Source organism: Schistocerca serialis, chromosome 2, assembly GCF_023864345.2.
Source record: "Schistocerca serialis cubense isolate TAMUIC-IGC-003099 chromosome 2, iqSchSeri2.2, whole genome shotgun sequence".
NCBI lineage: Eukaryota > Metazoa > Arthropoda > Insecta > Orthoptera > Acrididae > Schistocerca > Schistocerca serialis.
In genome coordinates, this window is record NC_064639.1 from 97,495,806 (window position 1) to 97,516,098 (window position 20,293).

At 43.1% G+C, this 20,293-nt stretch overlaps 1 protein-coding gene across 9 annotated transcripts in view; it reads left to right on the forward strand.

The window, feature by feature from the left end:
• The window catches only part of LOC126456778 (zinc finger protein OZF-like), a 181,276-nt gene that overhangs the window by 23,759 nt on the left and 137,224 nt on the right, over positions 1-20,293 (forward strand). For 5 of the 9 annotated variants that reach the window (XM_050092556.1, XM_050092549.1, XM_050092548.1 and 2 more), the window contains exons 2-3: positions 16,157-16,381; positions 19,563-19,645. In XM_050092556.1, the coding sequence (XP_049948513.1) occupies positions 16,353-16,381; positions 19,563-19,645 (112 nt within the window). In that variant the 5' untranslated portion in view covers positions 16,157-16,352. Of the gene's footprint in view, positions 1-16,156; positions 16,382-17,220; positions 17,370-19,562; positions 19,646-20,293 lie in introns of all 9 variants that reach the window. The other 4 variants (XM_050092557.1, XM_050092554.1, XM_050092552.1 and 1 more) reach the window with 3 other exon arrangements.

A 20,293-nucleotide genomic window follows, 5' to 3' on the forward strand; every position in this document is an offset into this window, starting at 1 on the left:
CAGCGCATCCAAGCTTCCTTTTCACAAATGATACACATTTGTCAGCATTTTGTTTGCAGAGTATTTTTTTCAGTGTTCTGCAGACTGTTACTTTATGAGACACACCTTTCATTAGGATTACCCTGCTTTCCATTATCAGTATTTGGGTTTTCCACAGACTTGCTGGCAAGCAAAAGAGCTTGCTGGGCACCAAATACTGTTCTCTTGGTATGTACTGCACCTCATAATCAAATTCTTGCAGAGTTAAAGTCCATCTTGCTAACCTCCCATGTCATATTTTAATTTTGAAAATGACAAAGCCTGGTGGTCAGATGCCACTAGAGATTATCAACTGGCTGGATAACAGCCGACTTTAGTTAATCTGAATAATGTGATTACGTAGGCTTTCCCGGCGTGATAAGTCATGAAAGTCTCTTCGGGTTTGCTGCCGGATCCTAAAATCAACTTGAGTATAAGTTTCACCATCTCCTCCCCGTAGAGGTACTTGATGTGATTACGTAGGCTTTCCCGGCGTAGTAAGTCATGAAAGTCTCTTCGGATTTGCTGCTGGATCCTAAAATCAAGTTGATTTTAGGATCCGGCAGCAAACTCGAAGAGACTTTCATAATCTGAATAATACTGTCAATGTGTCCGTCTCTGTTACTGACTACTGTTGTTCGTAGGTCGTCAACTTTGTGCTCCAGAAAGTGATCGTTAGATGACATGCTACTCTTGTTTTTAGATATGTTACAAATGCATTCCTGTACTGTAGCTGGATCTCTCCCAGACTAAATAAAAGGGTTCATGAAGATTGTGTGGGACGATATTGGCTTGTTGATTAACACTGTTTTAATCTGCTGATATACTTTCTCACAGTCTTTTCTTAAGTAGATAGTCCAAGGATTCGTTGTTTATCACTTGATTGTCTATGAAACTATGATTGAAACTGCACAAGCCATTAAAACCCATAAGTTTTTCCTTGGAATTAGGCTTCAGGAAACTTTGTAATGCCTCTGATTTCTCCTCATCTACTTTTATACCTCCTGGCATAACTACATGCCCCAAGAATTTGGTTTTCTGACCCCCAAACTCTGGTTTTCTAAAGTTCAATTTAGCTCCTGCCATTTCAAATTTCTGGAAAATTTCCTGTAACATTGTCAGATGTTCTCCACATACTGTTTGGCCACCCCATGCGAAGAGGAACAAGCCAGAAGACTGAAACAAAGCAATTTATTCTGTACCTCGTGTATACTAAAACATATGGAGATGAAACCATTATTTTATGTGCAAAAATAGAAGATAAATTTGGAGAAGTGGACTCATTGGCTGAAGTGGAAAATGGATCTCTTTAGTTAAGGTTGACTCTGCTGTACCATCTCCAGCACTTTCAGACTGGGCAACATACAAGTGAATATAATTCCACATAAATCTTTTAATATGGCACAGAATTACCTTTGACAGAGACCTTATGTTATAGACTGACAAGGAGCTACCAGATAATCTAGAATGGGAAGGCATACTTTTGTCTGCTATGGTAAACATCCAAAAGAAAACTGAACAGAGGCAGGTGTTAGCATTTGAAGGGAATGTCCTAGAAAAAGTTGAAGTTATGGTTTATGGGTGTGACGTGGAACCTTGTGTCCCACTGCCCATGAGATGTTTCCAATTCTTACACTTAACACAAATATTAGCCTGTTGCACAACAGACCCAGAATGCAAATACTGTGGAAGATCAGTTCACACGGGTAATCCTTGTGAAGAACTGCCTTGGTCTGTGGATTGTATGTATGTCCAATTTTTTTTTTTTTTTTAAAAAGCCACTATAACTCAGGTGACCACCTGTCATAAATTAAGAGGCAAGTAAAAAATATGAACACATCATCCCATTGACATGATGACAAATTATGCTAAAGTTGCAGCTATCACCCTACCTACCTCAACTTTTTTGAAACCAAATCTACCACCACCCTCTTTTCTTGCAATTCCTGTGGCACCATCTTTGGGAACCACTTCCCAGATTCAGCGGGAGGTGCAGCTTCCTCCTCTGGTGATAGGGCTCCCTCTCAAGATCCCCAGAAAACTGCAGTAGCCAGTGGCAGAAGGAGCCACAGATTGTAGGTCCCAGGGCTGTCCTACACCCACAGTGAATAGTGCTCACAAAAATCGTGACTACCAGAAGTTGTGAAAGAGAAATAGATTTCTCAAGAGATAGCTACTACAGTGACTCCTGAGGCATGAGATCCCCCGATACTGTAGGATTCTGAACAGATGTTCATTGACAGTGGTCCTGGGATGTGACCTGTCCTTCTCGTCCCTTCGCACCCAACCAAGATACTTTCAGTATGATGATCCAGTGGAACTGTAATGGATCTTACTGTCGTGCCTGAACTACAGCAACGAATTTCCTCCTCTTCTGCTATTTGTGTTGTTCTCAAAGAAAAACACTTTACTGATGACCATTCTGCAATGCCATAAGCCCACCATGCGTTCTGTTAGAATTGTACTGACCCCTAGCAGGCATCTTGAGGGGTCTGTATATTGGTTCGCACAGGTGTCAGTGATTCCCCTCTGTACCACATTGGAAGAAATAGTGGTGCAAGTGCAAACAACCCAGTGATCACCATTTGTAATGTTTATTCACCTTGAGATGAACACCTTAATCCAACACTATCCCCTCCCTCGCCAGCCCGAGCTTTTTTCTCCTACTTGGAAATTCAATGTATGGCACACTACGTGGGGAAGTATCACACCATATGTTGGAAAGCTTGTAATTGACCATTCTCTTTCTGATCTTGACGAGTGTTACTGCGCTGATTGTTCTCCTAACCACTTTAGTGCTGCACATGGCCCTTTTTTTGGTATCAACCTTACGATGTCTTCCACCAATCTTGTAGCTTCACTCCAGTGGCTGTGACATGATGACCTTTGTGACAATGACAATTTCTAGTAATCCTGATACAACTGTTTTGTGTAATTATTTCTTGCATGAATAGCAGTGTAATTAGTTTCTTGTGTGTTTAGTACAAATCACCACAGGTTAGTAAATTTTAACTTTTGAAGTGTCATTCAAGAATTTAATATATGAAAAAAATCCACATCTAGAATAATTTTCATCCACTGCTTAAGTTGTTATACAGTATTGATGTACATAAGCAGCTTCACAGACACTGCAAGAATTTCACAGCAGCTTCACACTGATTTAATGTGAACCCTTCAAGAACTGATAAAGAAGTGAGCATGTTTTATATATAACATTAATTCTTTTCAATATAATGGAAGGAAACATTCCACGTGGGAAAAATTATACATAAAAAAAAAGATGAGGTGACTTACCGAACAAAAGCGCTGGCAGGTCGATACACACACAAACAAACACAAACATACACACAAAATTCAAGCTTTCGCAACAAACTGTTGCCTCATCAGGAAAGAGGGAAGGAGAGGGAAAGACGAAAGGATGTGGGTTTTAAGGGAGAGGGTAAGGAGTCATTCCAATCCCGGGAGCGGAAAGACTTACCTTAGGGGGGAAAAAGGACAAGTATACACTCGCACACACGCACATATCCATCCACACATACAGACACAAGCAGACATATTTAAAGACCAAATATGTCTGCTTGTGTCTGTATGTGTGGATGGATATGTGCGTGTGTGCGAGTGTATACCTGTCCTTTTTTCCCCCTAAGGTAAGTCTTTCCGCTCCCGGGATTGGAATGACTCCTTACCCTCTCCCTTAAAACCCACATCCTTTCGTCTTTCCCTCTCCTTCCCTCTTTCCTGATGAGGCAACAGTTTGTTGCGAAAGCTTGAATTTTGTGTGTTTGTTTGTGTGTCTATCGACCTGCCAGCGCTTTTGTTCGGTAAGTCACCTCATCTTTGTTTTTATATATAATTAATTCTTTTCATTTTGACAATATTTGTTGAGATCCTGACAGTGGAATTGTGAGTCTCTCCCAAACACTGTCTATCAGCTGATTTCTTTTAGTGACCTGCACTGCTACACACCACACCTGCTGTTGATCACGGGGCCACGGAGTCAACAGATTGTGTGCTTAACGTGTAACAAAGAGGAAATACACAATTCTGAGTTGCGTATAGGCACAACAAAAAGTCTGTCAAACAAGTAAGCTCTTCATCTGAATTAGACAAAAAATACACACACAAATGCAACTCTCACACATGTTGCTGCTGAGACCAGATGGCAAGCGGAAGTGCATGATGGGTGAAGAAATCTGGATAGTGGAGGTAAGGAGGAGGCTGGGGTGGGGAGGGGGAGGGATAGCTGGATAGGGGTGGGAGATGGTAAAGTGCTGCTTATGGGAGTATGCAGGAACAAAGTGGAGAGAGAGTTATACATCTAGGTGCAGTCACAAGGTTAGACAGCGGATGGCGGGGGGCAGCAAAAAAGGAGAAGTAAAAGTCTGTGGGTGTGTTGATGGAATAGCGGACTATGTAGTTCTGGAGTGGGAACAAGGAAGGAGGTAGGTGAAGGTAGGACAATGACTAATGAAGTTTGAGGCCACGAAGATTATGGAAACATAGGAGATATTGCAGGGAAAGTTCCTGACTGCACAATTCAGGAAAGCTGGTGTCGGTAGGAAGGATCCGGATGGCACGGGCTGTGAAACAATCATTAAAATGATGAATACTGTCTTCGGGAGTGTGCTCAGCTGGGTGATCCAACTGTTTCTTGGCCACAGTTTGTCAGTAACCATTCATGTGGACAGACAGCTTATTGGTTGTCATGACCATGTAGAACACAGCACAGTGCTTGCAGTTTAGCATGTAGATCATGTGACTAGTTTCACAGGTTACCCTTCCTTGGACTGCTCCTTTGTGGCCAGATGGTGGGACTTCAGGAGGTGGTAAGTAACTGAAGGGATAAGGCACGGGATATCTGTTACTGAACAAGTTTAGAAGGGTAATTATGGTCTCTGACAGCATCAGTGAGACCTCTGGTATATATGGAAGGGACTGCTCATTGCTACAGATGCCCCCCTCCCCTCCCAGGGGGCTTGCCACTCTTTGGTGGGTTTGTGCTTGGCTACCATGAGGCTCCAGCCTTTGCAGCACTTTTCCCTTCCATGCTGCATGTCTATCCTCTTGCTATTCTTTTTCCCCTCCTTTGTGGAACATGTCTGGGGTATTACTGGGAATGTTCCGCATTCTGTCACTGGCCTGTGAAGAGTCTCAACTTTGGCACCCTTTTCCTTTCTTTGTTTCCCTTCTCCTCTCGTTCCTCCACTTCGGTGTTTGAGGATACTCTTTTTTTCTTTTTCCTCTCTGTGTGCTCCTGAAAGCCGGCCCACGCATATGATGCATAAAAGGTGACTGGATAACGCATTATTCCCAGGCCCGGGTCACAACAGGTAGAGTTCACACGTACACCCTGGTGCAAGTAAGGCCCATCGAGGGGCGATTGTGTGAGATGTAACCTTCCCAGATTGCCCATTGCTCCCTCCGTAAGGTGTTCGGGAGGTGTGAGCAATCACCTAAGGCGGGTGCATCCCCTTGTGAATGGGGCCCCCAGTTGGAAGGAGCGCGCCATGGAGACGCTGGCAGTCATGGGGGATTTCCTCACAATGAGTCACTCATCCCCTCCATCAACGGTGAGGAAATGCAAACATAATGGGGCTACTGATTCGAAGACCCTTCCCACTGCACTGCGCTTCCTTGTGGTATCACATACTGAAGATGGTCAGTCCTTCGCCATGGTCAATCCGTTTATTGTTCAGAACGGCATTGATGCCACTGCTCTTATTTGCGGAATGGCACTTTGCTTTTGGAGATGGCTTCACATTCTCAAGCACAACTACTATTTGCTGCCTCACTTCTCAACGGATACCCTGTTCGTGTCGTGGCCCATAGAACTCTGAATGTCCGTCTCCTTCTCCGTGCTGTATTAACTGCAGTGGTGGCCACGCCGCCTCCTCCTGGGATTGTCCTGTGTATCAAGATGAGCGAGCTGTTCAAGAGATTCGGGTGAAGGAGTAAGTGCCTTACGCAGTAGCTCGCAAGTTACTGTCTAGTTAAAAATCCTGTGTTCTCCTGTCTGGCACTTATAGTTCAGTTCTTTTGTAAATAATAGATTTCAGCTTCAGTCGTCCTTTGGAATTTTTATTGGGAGGTCTAGATTTCAGATAGCAACTAGCCATTTTCAATGCACTATGGCTAGTTGCTATCTGAAATCTAGACCTCCCAATAAAAATTCCAAAGTACGACTGGTAGATGAAATCTATTATTTACAAATCAAAATCATGGTCACAGTGTGCAACAGCCTCTGAATGGAGGGTAACCTGATGAGTTCAGTTCTTGTTACTCCTCACTCCGTGAAGGAAATGGCTACGCAGACATGCGACCTCAAATTTGGCTCTGAGGTTGTGAAGTCGCCCAGTGTCAAGGTAGCATTGCTGTCCCCCCATCCCGCTGTGCAACGAACTGTCAAACTCTCGCCTAAAGGGCGAAGCTACCCACTACACAACTGGCAGGCAGGAAAGGACAGGAGTACTCCCGAGAAGACTGCCTCCGTCCCTCCAGCCAAACAACACACCAAGTCCTCCTCCAACCAGAAGGGCTCGAAGAAGTCTGCTAAAGACAGACGATCTTCTTCTTCACCAGCTCGAAGATCCTGCTCGACGGTGTTGCCACGTGGTAACTTAGCCTGGCTGGCCTGTGTCTCGCTGGTGCGCACCACCAACCATTTTTCAGCATTGGACTCCACCAACCGACCACACAAGCATGCCGATGCTTCTGTGGACCCCATGGAGCAGGATCCTCCTGCTTCTGTGCCCTGTAATAGTGACTCCACCAGCTGTCCCTCGGTGGCCAGCAAGTTGACATCCCCAAATCTCTTCCTCCTCATGACTGTCCTCCAATGGAACGTTCGTGGCCTTCAGTCCCACAAAGAGGGTTTACGGCTGCTTCTAGCATTGCAGCATCCCCTTGTACTCTGCCTTCAGGAAATGAAATTGCACCCTCAAGACTGCTTTGAGCTTCCACATTACTTACCAATTCGTTTTGACCTTCCCACTGAGGTCGGCATCCCATCTCATGGGGACGTCATGCTGCTTATACGGGATGAGCTTCATAGTCAACAAATCTCCCTGACTATCCATCTTCAAGCTGTTGTCGTACCTTGTCCTTCCCCACCTGACTTCCCTCTGTACCATTTATGGCCCTCCGTCTTTTGATGTCACCAGGACAGACTTCCTTCAGCTTACTGGGCAGCTACCTCCACCGTTTTTGCTACTTGGTGACTTAAATGCACATCATCCCCTTTGCCAGAGAGGTACACTCATGGCTGTCATTCTTAACCAACTCAACCTCTTCTGCTTTAACACTCATGCACCCACTTTCCTATCTGACACCTCACTCGCCTACTCCCAGTTGGACCTATCCTTCTGCACTGCCCATCTTGCCCATCGTCTTGAGTGGTCCGTTCTTTCTGACACCTACTAGAGCGGCCATTTCCTGTATGCTCTCCGTCTGCTGACTTCTACCTCATCCAGATGCATGCCAAATGGCAGCTTACCAAGGCTGACTGGCAGCTTTACTCCTTACGGTGACCTTTACAGAACAAGATTTCCTCAGTTGTGATGACCAGGTGGACTATCTCACCAACGTAATCCTTACTGCTGAAGAACGATCCATTCCTCGCACTTCCTCTTTACCACATGGTGCTCCAGACCCTTGGTGGACTGAGGCATGTCGCGATGCACTTCATGCACAGAGACATGCTCTCCACATTTTTAACTGCCACCCTACACCGGAAAACTGCATTCATTATAAACAGATGTGTGCAAAGTCTCATCGATGTCTTCAGCATAGCAAAAGAGCTAGTTGAATTTCATTCACGCGTTCTTAAAACAGTTCCACCCCTTCCTCTGTTGTGTGGGCCAACCTCCAACGGCACTCTGGAACCAAGATCCATTCTCCCATTTCTGGCCTGACAGTAAGTGCCGATGTCATTGTGGATCCTGTTGCTATCTCCAACACCTTGGGCCGCCATTTTGCGGAAGTTCGAGCTCTTCCCACTATCACCTTGCCTTCATCCATCAGAAACGAGTAGAAAAGGCTTGGGCGATACCCTTCTCTTCTCCAAATCTTGAGTGCTACAGTGCCGCCTTCACTATGAGGGAGCTAGATCATGCTCTCAGTTCATCCTGGTCCTCCACCCCAGGGCCAGATGCCATCCACATTCAGATGTTGCAGCACCTCTCTCTTGTTGGCAAGCACTTTCTGCTTTACACGTACAACCACATCTGGGCTGAGGGCACATTTCCTGCACGCTGGTGTGAAGCCACCGTCATACCCATACCTAAGCCCTGTAAGGACAAAATCCTTCCTTCTAGCTACCACACCATCTCTCTTACCAGCTACGTTTGCAAAATGATGGAACATATGATTCATGCCTGGCAGGTGTGGTGGCTCAAATCTTACCATTTACTCACGAATGCACAGTGTGGATTTCAAGTGCAGCATTCTGCAGTAGACCATCTCATTACTTTGTCCACCCATGTCATGAATGGTTTTCTGTGGAAATCCTAGACTGTGGCCATGTTTTTCAATTTGGAGAACGCAAACGGCAGCTGCTGGAGAACTGGTATCCTCTGTACTCTTTACATGTGGTGCCTCTGTGGGTGCCTGCCCTGTTTTCTTTGGGCATTTCTACAATACCGAGTTTTAAAGGTGCATGTGGGTTCTGCCTTGTCAGACACCTTTATTCAGGAAAATGATATGCCTCAGGCTTCCATCCTGAGTGTCATCCTCTTTGGCATCCCCATTAACCCTATAATGGCCTGTCTTCCGCCGGGTATCTCCAGCTCCCTTTCTGTCAATGATTTTGCCATCTATTGCATTTCTCCATGGACCTGTCTTACTGAGCAGCGTTTTGAGCACTGTCTTGATCGTCTTCACTCCTGGAGCATCACCGATGGCTTTCGCTTTACCACTGACAAAACCGTCAGTATGAATTTTTGGTGGCACAAATGGTTTCTCCCACCTCTCTACATCTTGGGACTGTTGCCCTTCCATCCGTTGATACTATGAAATTCCTGGGGTTCATGCTCGATAGGAAACTCTCTTGGTCCTCCCATGTCTCTTACTTGGCATGCCACTGTACGCAGACCATCATTGTCCTACGTGTCCTCAATGGTACTTCTTGGGGTGCCGATCGAACCACCATCCTCCATTTGTACCGGTCCCTTTTCCGTTCGAAACTCGACTATGGGTGCTTTGCTTATGCATCTGCACGCCTATCCCTTCTACACCATCTCAACACTATCCATCATCATGGCATCCGTTTGGCCATGGGTGCCTTTTACACCAGCCCGGTTGAGTGTCTGTATGCTGAAGCTGCTGAACTATCCCTGTCCTACTGCCGTGACTTTCTCCTCAGCAGGTATACATGCCATTTGTCTACCATCCATGGCCACCCTTCCTACACCTCCTTCTTTGATGATTCCTTAGATCGTCAGTATGGGGCTTGTTCCTTTTCTCCGTTACCTCCTGGAGTCCGCTTTCACCACTTGCTACGGCGACTTAACTTCAGGCTACCTGCAACTTTCCCTATGGGTGTGAACCCTTCACCATCTTGGCTTCGTAAAGTGGTCCATGTTAACCGTGGCCTTCATGTGATTCCTAAGAACACTACTCCAGCACAGGTCTATTGCCTTCAGTTTCACGTGGAACTTAGTACTAGTACCTTTGGATACACTGATGGCTCTCAGACTTACCGTGGGGTCGGGTGTGCCTTCGTCATTGGCACCTGTGTCTTTCAATATCGGCTTCCGGCAATCTCCTCAGTTTTTACAGCCGAGCTCTTCGGCGACACAGCCTTTTCAATTGTGTCCTCTGCTCAGACTCAGTCTGCGCTCTCCAAAGTCTCTGTGTGCTGTGCACTGCTCATCCCTTACTGCATCACTGCTCATCCCTTACTGCATCAGTTCCTGGAAAACTGTCACTTGTTCACTCTTGGTGAAGCCAATGTCATGTTCCTGTGGGTCCCTGGTCATGTTGGTCTGTGAAGAAATGAGATTTCTGATGCTGCTGCCAAGGCTGCAGTCTTTGTGCCTCAGCCCACGAGTACCTCTATTCCCTTCGATTATGTCTGCGTTGCTGTCTGTCAGGAGGTGGTGTCCCATTGGCATCGCCAATGGTCCTTCCTTCACGGGAATAAGCTGTGGCTTATCAAGCCTCCTTGGCACCTTGGACGACCTCCTCTTGGCCCTCCTGCTGGAAGGAGATTTTTTCAACTCGGCTGTGTATTGGGCACAACCTCTTTAGCCATCGTCATTTGCTCAGTGGTGCTGCGCCCAATTTTTAACTGTCCACCACTACCTGCTGGACTGCCCTTTTCTACCAGTTTACGTTCCAACTTGGGTTTGTCGTCTGCTTTATTAGCCGTTTTAGCAAATGACATGCAGGCTGTCACCCACATTTTACTTTTTATCTGGCGAAACAATATGGCGATGGCCATTTAATTTTTAGTTTTGGATCTCCATTTTTGTATGGTGTTGTTTTTTTAGCCCTTTTTTTCCACGTGCCTTGTTTAGCTGTCTCCTATTCTGTCTGCTGGGACTGACACACAGTCATTTCCCTCATCTCTGTGCTTGTGTTCTATAGTTTTGACTTGGGCGCGTATGACCTCAGTTGTTTTTTGCACCCTAAAACAAAACAAAACAAACTACAGATGTGACAGCGATGAGTGACTAGGCTGTATGGAAGGGACTTCATGGTGTGCAATGGGTGGCAGCTGTCGAAGTAGATGTATTGCTGGCGGTTGGTAAGTATGCAGGGTTGCCACAGGTTCTGGAACTCAGGGAATTTCAAAAATTTGAGAGAAATATCAGGGAAATTTGAGAAAAACACTGAGAAGTCTCATTTTTGTCCCAGTAGATGAAATGGTTTGCTTACTGAGGTGTTGTGCAACATCTCTGACTGAGTATGTGTGTTGCTTCTCAACTCCCTCATTACTACTGCTTCTTCCCTTCCTACCACTGCCCCTCAGCTTGTAGTCAGTGCTGCCACCACTTCTTGCCACTAGCCTAGCAGCTGCCGCCATGAGGCTGGGAGGCATGAGGCATGGTTTGTTTGGATCTGATTGACAATGACTGCAGACACTGTGGCCAGAGAAGGTGGTCATGTGTGCATGAGTTGTGTCTGAATGTATGTGTGTATGCTCTCGTTTTCTGAGAAAAGCTATGGCCAAAAATTTAGTTGTGAGAATGTGACTCTGTTTTCTTTGTACCTCTCTGTGGCTTATCAATCATCTGTACAGAGTGTTGCTACCTATCCTCATTATTATTGATTCTCAGAGTATTTGAAAAAATTATCTATTGCATGGATTGATCATTATGGTCTCATTTTATCAACATGCTGTCTGTGACTCCTGAATAGCTGGCCACACCAGCGGATTTCCGTGACAGGCCAAGACCATAGGCCATTTCTGCGGTATCTCTAATGGATTGGGGCTGCCCATCTGAAGCTCTTGTGCAAGCCCTGCCTGTCGGATCTAATCTCACCGATCTGCCTGCAGGCCAGGTCTGTTTGTGTGTGGCATAATGCAGTGGATTTTTATGGTTTATCCATTGACCCAGGACTGTGGTGTTCCTTGGCAGACCAGATGCCACGGGCGATGGATTTCAGGAATTGTGACTGTCTCTCCCCAAGTACATTTTACAGTGTGACATTTTATAGGCATTTTATTTATTTTAGTACATTTTAGCAGTTTGAAAGTAGTTTATATATTAGAAAGTATGGACGATAAGAAGAAGAAAATTGTGTCAGTCGCTGTTGGTTTCTTCACTTTGTACTCATACATTTCTTGAAAGAAAAATCACACAGTACTTATAAAATAATAGATATAACACAGCGAGTAATAACCGACAATAATGAACATAGTAGAATCAACATTTTATTGTCAGTGACCTACAGTATTGGTTTAAATAAGTCTTCCCCCTCTTATACACTTCTTTCAAGAAGCCTGCTTTTTTCTGAGATTATTTTCAAAATCAATGAAGATATGTTAAATCTGTCTTGTGACTCCAAGAAAATATTTATTTTTGTCAGAAAATGTGTTTTGTTTTATTGAAATAAAATAACATTAGTGGTCTGCTTTCTTCATCTAAATAACAGCTCATTACAAAAGATGTTGATGTTAGTACTCATGAGTTTTGCTTACATCAGGAAACACTGTCTGCTTGCAAGTTTTTGTTTACGTATTTCCTCGTTTGCTCTAGTGTTTCTTGTAACATAACTGCAAAGACTGATTGTGAACTCGTGTCTTTACTTACCCTTAGATCTCAAAATTTGTCAAGGAAAAATACTAAAACTTGTGTGGAAATCAGGGAAATATCAGGGAATTTCACTTGGAAAACTTGTGGCAACCCTGGTATGATATGCACTGAGGTACTGATGTAGCCATCTTTGAGGTGTAAGTCAACATTGAGGAAGCTGGCTGGTTGCTTTGAGGAGGACCAGGTGAAATAAAAACGGGTGAAGGTGTTGAGGTTTTGGAGGAATGTGGATAGTGTCCTCATCCTTGATCCAGATCGTAGCGGCTGATGAGTCCATGCTGCTTCAAGTGCATGCCAGAATTCAACCATAATAATGGCTGGTGAGAGTCCTTGATGCGTCAACCTGAAGTTCATTCATCATAGTCACTGATGAGTCCATGGTACTTCTATTCTGTGCTAGAGCTCTTCCATCATAGTTGCTGGTGACTCTGTGCTGCTTCAAGTCTGTGCCAGAGTTCATCCATCATAGTGGCTGGTGAATCCACACTGTGTCAACGCTCTGCCAGAGTTTGTGCGTCTTACTGTCTGGGCAGTGGTGATGTCTCAGTCTCTGGGCAACCCATGACCAGGTGTTTTCATTGTGTGAGAGATATGGAGACTGTGCTGGCCAGGGCAACAGACAAACACCCTTCATGTCAGGGTAGGTCAGGACAGGACAAGTCACATGAAATGTTGCATCATGTTGTGGAATGAGAACATCGTGGAGGTGGTGCGGCACATCAGAAATGTAATCCCTACTGTAAGAGTTACTGGCAATACATACCAGAGGCTGTAGTGTTGTGTACCGAGTAGCAGCATGTGCCAGGCCCTTATGATGATGCTGAATGCAGTCTGTCCCTATTCATTCTTCTTGAATTCTACATACATTGATACAGCTATTGTGAAGCTGTTCACAGAACTGTAATTGTCTGAAATACAACTGCCACTACTTCTGTGCCCCACATTTTCTCTGGGGGCCTTTGTCTGCTGCCACCTTAATAGAAGACAACAGTGGTCATCCTGCTGACAGTCCCTGGCATTCTAGACGTTGTCAGACTGTCCGTGCAGATATTCATTTTGCTGCAAACAAGACCATTTCCTGACTTTAGGCTTGAGACACACCTTAGTAAACAGTCTCCTCTCGAGACTAGTTGCATGTGGCCACAGAGATACTGCACAGTGCTAAATATGGTCCTCCTGAACCTTTTGTTTTTGTATTCACAAAACAGTCAGGCACTGTGGCTGACCCAAGCCACAAAAGATAACCCTCAGTCTCGATAGGCCACAGTCGTGCGCCTGTTGAATTCTGATGAGAGAAACAGTTGTCTCACGACTGACTGACACTCAACTTGTGAATGAGAAATCTGCTGTGTAACTTTTCCACACTTACATAATGTAGATGGCATTGCTCTTGCTTTCTTTGTGTGGTTTGATTAAATGCTAATCATTTGCATATATGAGCACATAGTACGTTTCGTGCAAGTGTGACAATTGTTGCACATATGGTGCCTTGATGGTATTGCAGTTTTAATGGCCAACAGTGTATATTTCAGAATCAAGTCACTCACGTGAGGCTGAAAATACAAAATGGTCAGTGTGTTTCCCAAAGGCAGTATGGCCAGTCTGTGTAAACTACAGTATTTAAAACATTGTCAGTTTTATTTAGGTGACAAGTATATGGAGGTGGAAAGATCAGTACAGGATGGATGGAGAATGCCCTCAAACCATTCAAAACACTCTTGACAAGGAAGGAAGAAAAGAAATGGTCATCCTGGTACTAGTTCTAAAATTGAACATCTCCTGCAAAATCGTGAGCAGATATGTTGTGCTGCAGTAGTAGAGAACCCTTGAGGTGCACGATATTCACCCATGTTGGTTGGGTTGACTGGAGTACTACTCACTCCACATAGCTTGTATGTAGTAATGAATCACCCATTGGCATTAATTCATTCACACATCGTTTCTGTAAATCCTGCTGTGAAGGACAACCTGTAGTGATGTGGAAGGACTAGAGTTACACATTAACAGACTGAAGCAGCCACTGAAAGCCACCACTATAAAGTGTACTAATGACAAATTATGGTTAGAGCTAATCTGCTCTAGCTGATAGTTGTGTAAATTGATTTTTATTTCTATGTGTATACATGCCAGGGAAACAATGCAGCCCCCTATAGTACTGTAGTCAGTGACAACAAGATATGAATGTGGATACTGAGGTACTGTAGTGTTAGTGGTTCATTTGTCACAGTCATCAGCGATCAAATGGCACTCGGGAGGCCTGTCTGAGCATCCTCTGTTCTCTGACTCTACAGCTGTAACTGTGGTGAATTTAGAGGTGAACAGTGTATGCAACATTCATTCTAGGCCCCCATTCTCCTATGATGAGTACATACTGTTGTCGAACAACTTCAGTCATTTGAACAGGATCACATTGTGGTCCTGTGGGAAGCTGGATGGACAGATGTATTGACAGACTGCTGCACATTAGGCATGGGGTATCGGTGGCGTGTTGCTGCTTTAAAAGTGGTCTGTGGAACATTTCCATATGTGTGGACCAGTTTCTGGATGATCGCGTAACACAGACATACATCGAGATTGATGAATTGTGCGATGAGCAGTGGCCGACTGAATGTTGTCTGGGGGTGATATCCAGGCACATGTTGCACCTGCTTTGTCATTAGGGAGCATTGGTTTTGCAGGATTAACATCACGTGTGACTCTGGCCAACGTGCCACTGACACCACCACACTACCAAGCAAAGCTTCTCTAATGGCTTGAAACATTTGACTGGGGGGTGGAATGGCACTTTGTTGTCTTCGGTGATGACAATAGGTTCTATCTGTATGTAGTGATGGACGTACACATGTGTGATGTAGACCTTGTGAGCTGCTTTTCCCAAGGTGTGTTTGCCCATGATACACAAGTACCCAGGATTCACGTGTGGAGGGCTATAAGTTACAGCTTCTGGTCATATTTTGTGTCTCTGCAGGATAAAGTAACCAGTGTCTGCTACATTGCACAGGCTTTTAGTCCCAAACTACTGTCATTTCTTTGACAGGAAGGTGAAATGCTTTCTTGGAAGAACAATGCGTTGATGCTATGGCACAATGTGATCTTCGTGGCATACACCTACTGCCCTGGCCAGCAAGATGACAGATCTCTCGTCAATTGAACACACGAGGGACATGATGAAGCAGGAACTTGCATGTTCCCCAGGGCCCATAAGAACTGTTGCTGAACTGCAACAAAAGGCACAAGATGCTTGAGACAGTCCTATCAAAGAGTACCTTTACGATTGCTTGTGAGACTACACACTTGCATTGCCACCGGAGGAGTGCACTGCGTATTGATGTAACTGTCTGGCACCCTTTACTGTGACGTATGTTTCATTTGGTCTGGATTTTTCATCATATATGTGTACAATGATGAACAGTGTATTGAGAGATAAGATGGCTACTTAAAAAAAAGCTGCTGTCTTTGCCATCTACTATCCTGCTGCTGTTTACATCCAGTTCATCAAACAAAGCATTTATTTAACTTGACACAGACCACATATATAGGCAAAGTTGAGATATCTTTAATGTAAACATTGAAGTTATGTGGAACTTATATTCCTTAGCCCAGGTATAATGGTAAATTGTTGACATCAGTAATGAACTATTCTTTTACTTTGTTTTGGAATATCCGAGTTTGATGACAATCTGTTACAGAGTGTAAAACTAATGTATGGAAATTCTTTTTTGGCTAGTATTATGGCTGTGAGTTTCACATTTCATCCTTGTTACCAATAACAAATACTGTTCAGAAGTGCATGGATTGGCACATAAGTTTACAATTTTTAACAACTTTACACAATACCCCCACTGTGCCCATCAGTAAAATAAATGCTTTTTTGATGTTAGTTGCAGAAGACTGCTGTATGACAGTACTGAGTGAAGATATGCTAACAGTCCCATCTGGAGATCAACACAATGAGAGAGGTTTCTAATTGCATAGCTGGCAGAACTGATTGTATAATGTATTCAGACACTGGTGATGCCTCAGTTTGAGATCCATTTGGATGCTTAGGAACTTCAGATATGGAACCTCATCCAGTGTATGTCCACTGACCTCTGCTTCTTGTATCTGTAAGTAATGTTGATTTCTTTGGAATTGCATAATACGAGTCTTTGTAAGAGTAATGGTTAAACTGTTTGCTGTGAACCATTTGTAAGACTGTTCCATTAGTCTCCTGCCTGGAGGATTTTTAGGCCCTTTATCAATATACTAGTGTCAGCAGCAAACATCACAGGTTTTCAAGAATTTCCCAATATCCTATTTTCTGTGTGCAGAGTGTGATAAAAAAAAGATGCCTACTCGACATAAACAAACATTCAATGTACTCTTGGGACTGGAACAGTAGTTTTGTACAAGATTTTTCGTGAGTGTGCCTGTACTGGGGTTTGAACTGTCTCATATTTTATAGACATTCAGTGCATTGTTTTCACCTGTGAACAAAATTTTTGTATCTCTGAGTTTTTCCTGTAATACTTGTTCAGCAAAAGTAAATGTAGAAAGGAGTACGGGTAAATAAACAGTGTACACTTTCATCACTGCATCAAGAGAATTAAATATGAAGCAGCTAAAATTTAAACTGCAGCTTGATATGCCACCTTCAGTTTTTCAGATGAATCCAGGAACTGTCATCATAGTAGTTGTTGAACATTTCCTCATGGCATCACATATGTTGGCTTTTCCAATCTAGACCCTGGGCTGCTCTACATATCACCCTGTCACAAAAATTTTCATTCCAAGAAATAGAAAAACATATTGAAGCTGTGGTGGCATTAATTTAAGACAGCCTTTCATGACCTAATGTAACCACAAATAACCTGTGAGGAATATCCGCATCGACACTCAAAACCCAGAACCTTTTGTTTTCCCCCCTCTCAGTAGTTTTCTAAAGTTGTTTTACTACTGGTTACAGGTAACGAAGAATTTGCTAACATGCGTTACTGTAGATGAAAAGTGCCCTGGTTAGCACTGCCCTTGTTCTAGACCAATTTGTGTACTTGTCATCACCAAAGAGTTCAACTTTTGAACAGCTTTTGGAGTCATTTCAAGTTCATTGTGCAGGTAAGGAACAGATTTGTACTCAATACTTAGTTTGTGATCCTTTTACATTTTATGTTTCTCCATTATGAGTTTAAATTCATTAGAACCTGAGCTTTTTGGGTACATTCATGTTCATAGTGTTTCCAACCTCAACCTTAAGCTCGTGTTATGTATGTAATTTGTGAAAAGCTACTTCTGTCTCATTTCTGATGTAGGAATTGCTTTAATTAATTAATAATTTAATTAATTAACTTCACAGGCTACATTTCAAAACTTAGATTCTCTCAACTTGTTTCAAAAGCAAGTTACAGTAGCTGTAACTCCAAAATATTAGACTCTTCACATTTTGTGTGGAAGCAATAGCTTCTTCATAAATCAGTCTAATTTCTGCGGCAACAGTGAATCAACCTACGCAGTGATGTATCTTCTTACTAACTTTTAGTGCATTGCTGATGAACAAATGAGACCTCCATGATGATACAAAGCATATGCTTTTCAGTGGCTATAATAGTCTTCTTCATGTAACACTAAAAATGTTGCCTTTCTGGCAGCATCAATTTATACTTTAATAGTAACAAAGCCAGTAGCAAATATGTACTAACATGAAAATCATTGAGAAATGATCAACATATACCATAGACATAACTAGCAGAATGGTGCTATTAAGTAATATATAGTTTGACTCATTTCTGTTTTACTTTATTTTGGACTCTGCTGGAGTTCTTAAATTTTTGTGTGCATATAACCATACATGTTATTCAAATGTCAGTGAATATCTCATTTTGTTAGACTGTAACATGTCCCCATAAATCATGAGGTACTACTTCTATAAATAGATTGGACCTGATTAGGTGACTGAAGCTGACTGTTATCACTGTACATGACAACAACATGGAACTTCCGTATTGTTCTCTTGGTGAGTGCAAGACGGTTCGCCATTGCCTTTCTCTGACCTGTGTGTCAAAATGTGGTATGGTGCTTTGTGAATGTCTGTGTGAGTCCTTGAGCAATATTGTGTTATGTTTGTGTATAAGTGGTTGATGAAGTAAATAAAAGTAAGGTGGACACTGAAATTACACTGTGAGAAACACTCCAACCAGCCACGCTACTAGTTTTGGGCCTGAGCCCATTGTCAGATGGTTGTGTTGACTTCTTTTACATTTGTGTCGTAGCCCTGATCGATGAACTGAACTGAAAGCAAGATGGTGGACAACAATGTATCTGTCATCTTGTTTTTAGATCAGATCATTGACCAGTCTGTATTGGAAAAAAAGTCAAACCTCTGTCCTGTAATATGCAAAGGAGGGCTTTTCAGGATGGAAGTACAATGTATACAGCATATATAAGTGTAAAACTATGTCATCACAAAAAACTGTGTTAAATTTTTGGGCACAAATGTACAGTCTTTTTTAAACAATGCATCACAAAGATATTGTTACATTTTAGGACACAAATGTTACCATTTGACGATGGGCTCGTGCCTGAAATTAGTAATGGTATAACAAAATCATTTCAAGAAAACTTGTGTCTGGTAGCAGTAATTGCTAGAGTGTGATTTATGAAAACAACTGGGGTGTTCTCCAACCAAAATGGATAAAATAAGAGGTTGAAATAATAGTGACTGCACATAACCTACTCTAGTGGAGTCACACCTACAGCATACTGATGGTAATAATTCACATCAACAGTGTCACATGTCCTCTTTTTTTGTGAAACATTGCAGAGAGGTTTGGCATAATCACAGGACCTAGGTGTACAGTCTCTTAGTTAGAAATTTTGTGTTTCGACTTCTGGTTCCCTTGGCAACCGCTTATCGGTGACAAAAATGTTCTCGCCCAGCATTTAAAGTGCCAATCTGTGTGACAAGCACAGCTACTAACATGTGATACTGATGTTGGATGTAGATATATGTACAAACTGAATGTCCTCTGTCAGAAATCATATTTTATTTTTTGTTACTGTACTTGTGCCCCCCCCCCCCCCGCCCCCACTGTGTTCCTTAGCAGCAAAATGCTGTCAAAGAAGTATAGATGCAGAACAGTTTCTTCTTCTTCTGCTATTCATTTTCATCTGACTGTTTTTGTGTGCATGCTATTCTGTGCCATGTGAAAGAACATCAATAGCTTTAGAGTTGTGTTTCTTTTGTTGTCCCCTCTATGTCATTACAACTTATTCTCCTAGAGGATACTAGTTAATTCTTTGTCACACTTGCAGAATGGCTATCGTAACGTCAGAAGCAAGAAGGTCACAGGAAAGAATGATTTTGGAAGACATTTTGAGAAATGGAGAAATTACAGGTAAGCTATTAGCTATTTTGAAGAGATCTGACACTGTGATGCCATGCTGGCAGATGGAAAAGTCTTTGTCTTAGAAATAAGCAATTGTCAAACTCTGTAAGCAGTTGTAGGGTGACTAGTAATCTAATTATTCATATTTGGTGCAATTGTGCCTGAACACGTCCTGTTTTCTTTTCTTGCGGGTCTGTTGCCAGCATTATAAAATGGTGCATAGTCAGTGTAATGTGTTGGACATCGCAAGATTATAGAATGAAATCATGTTATATGTATATGAGAGATACTGATTTTTGCACAAATGCCCCCCCCCCCCTCCTGTGCCCCAAACACTCAAACACCAGCCTACTGGCCAAACAAATTATATTACCAGTAGAATGAACTGAACCAGCATGGACGCAGAGCGCACAGAATCAATGATGACCCAGTCAATATTTCTTGATTGCTCATCTTCCTGGTAAAAACTGGAATACTTTGAGCTGCTAGTATTTTATGCCCATCAACTGTCAGTCTTAATGGCTAAAATACAATGTGTTATAGTGCTGTAGTAGTTACTGTTAAATACAGTATTTACTTTCTCTGTGCTATGTTCTGTATCTGTCACAAACTACATCTTATTTCGTTGAACACCTCTCAGTTCAGTCAAAAATATTA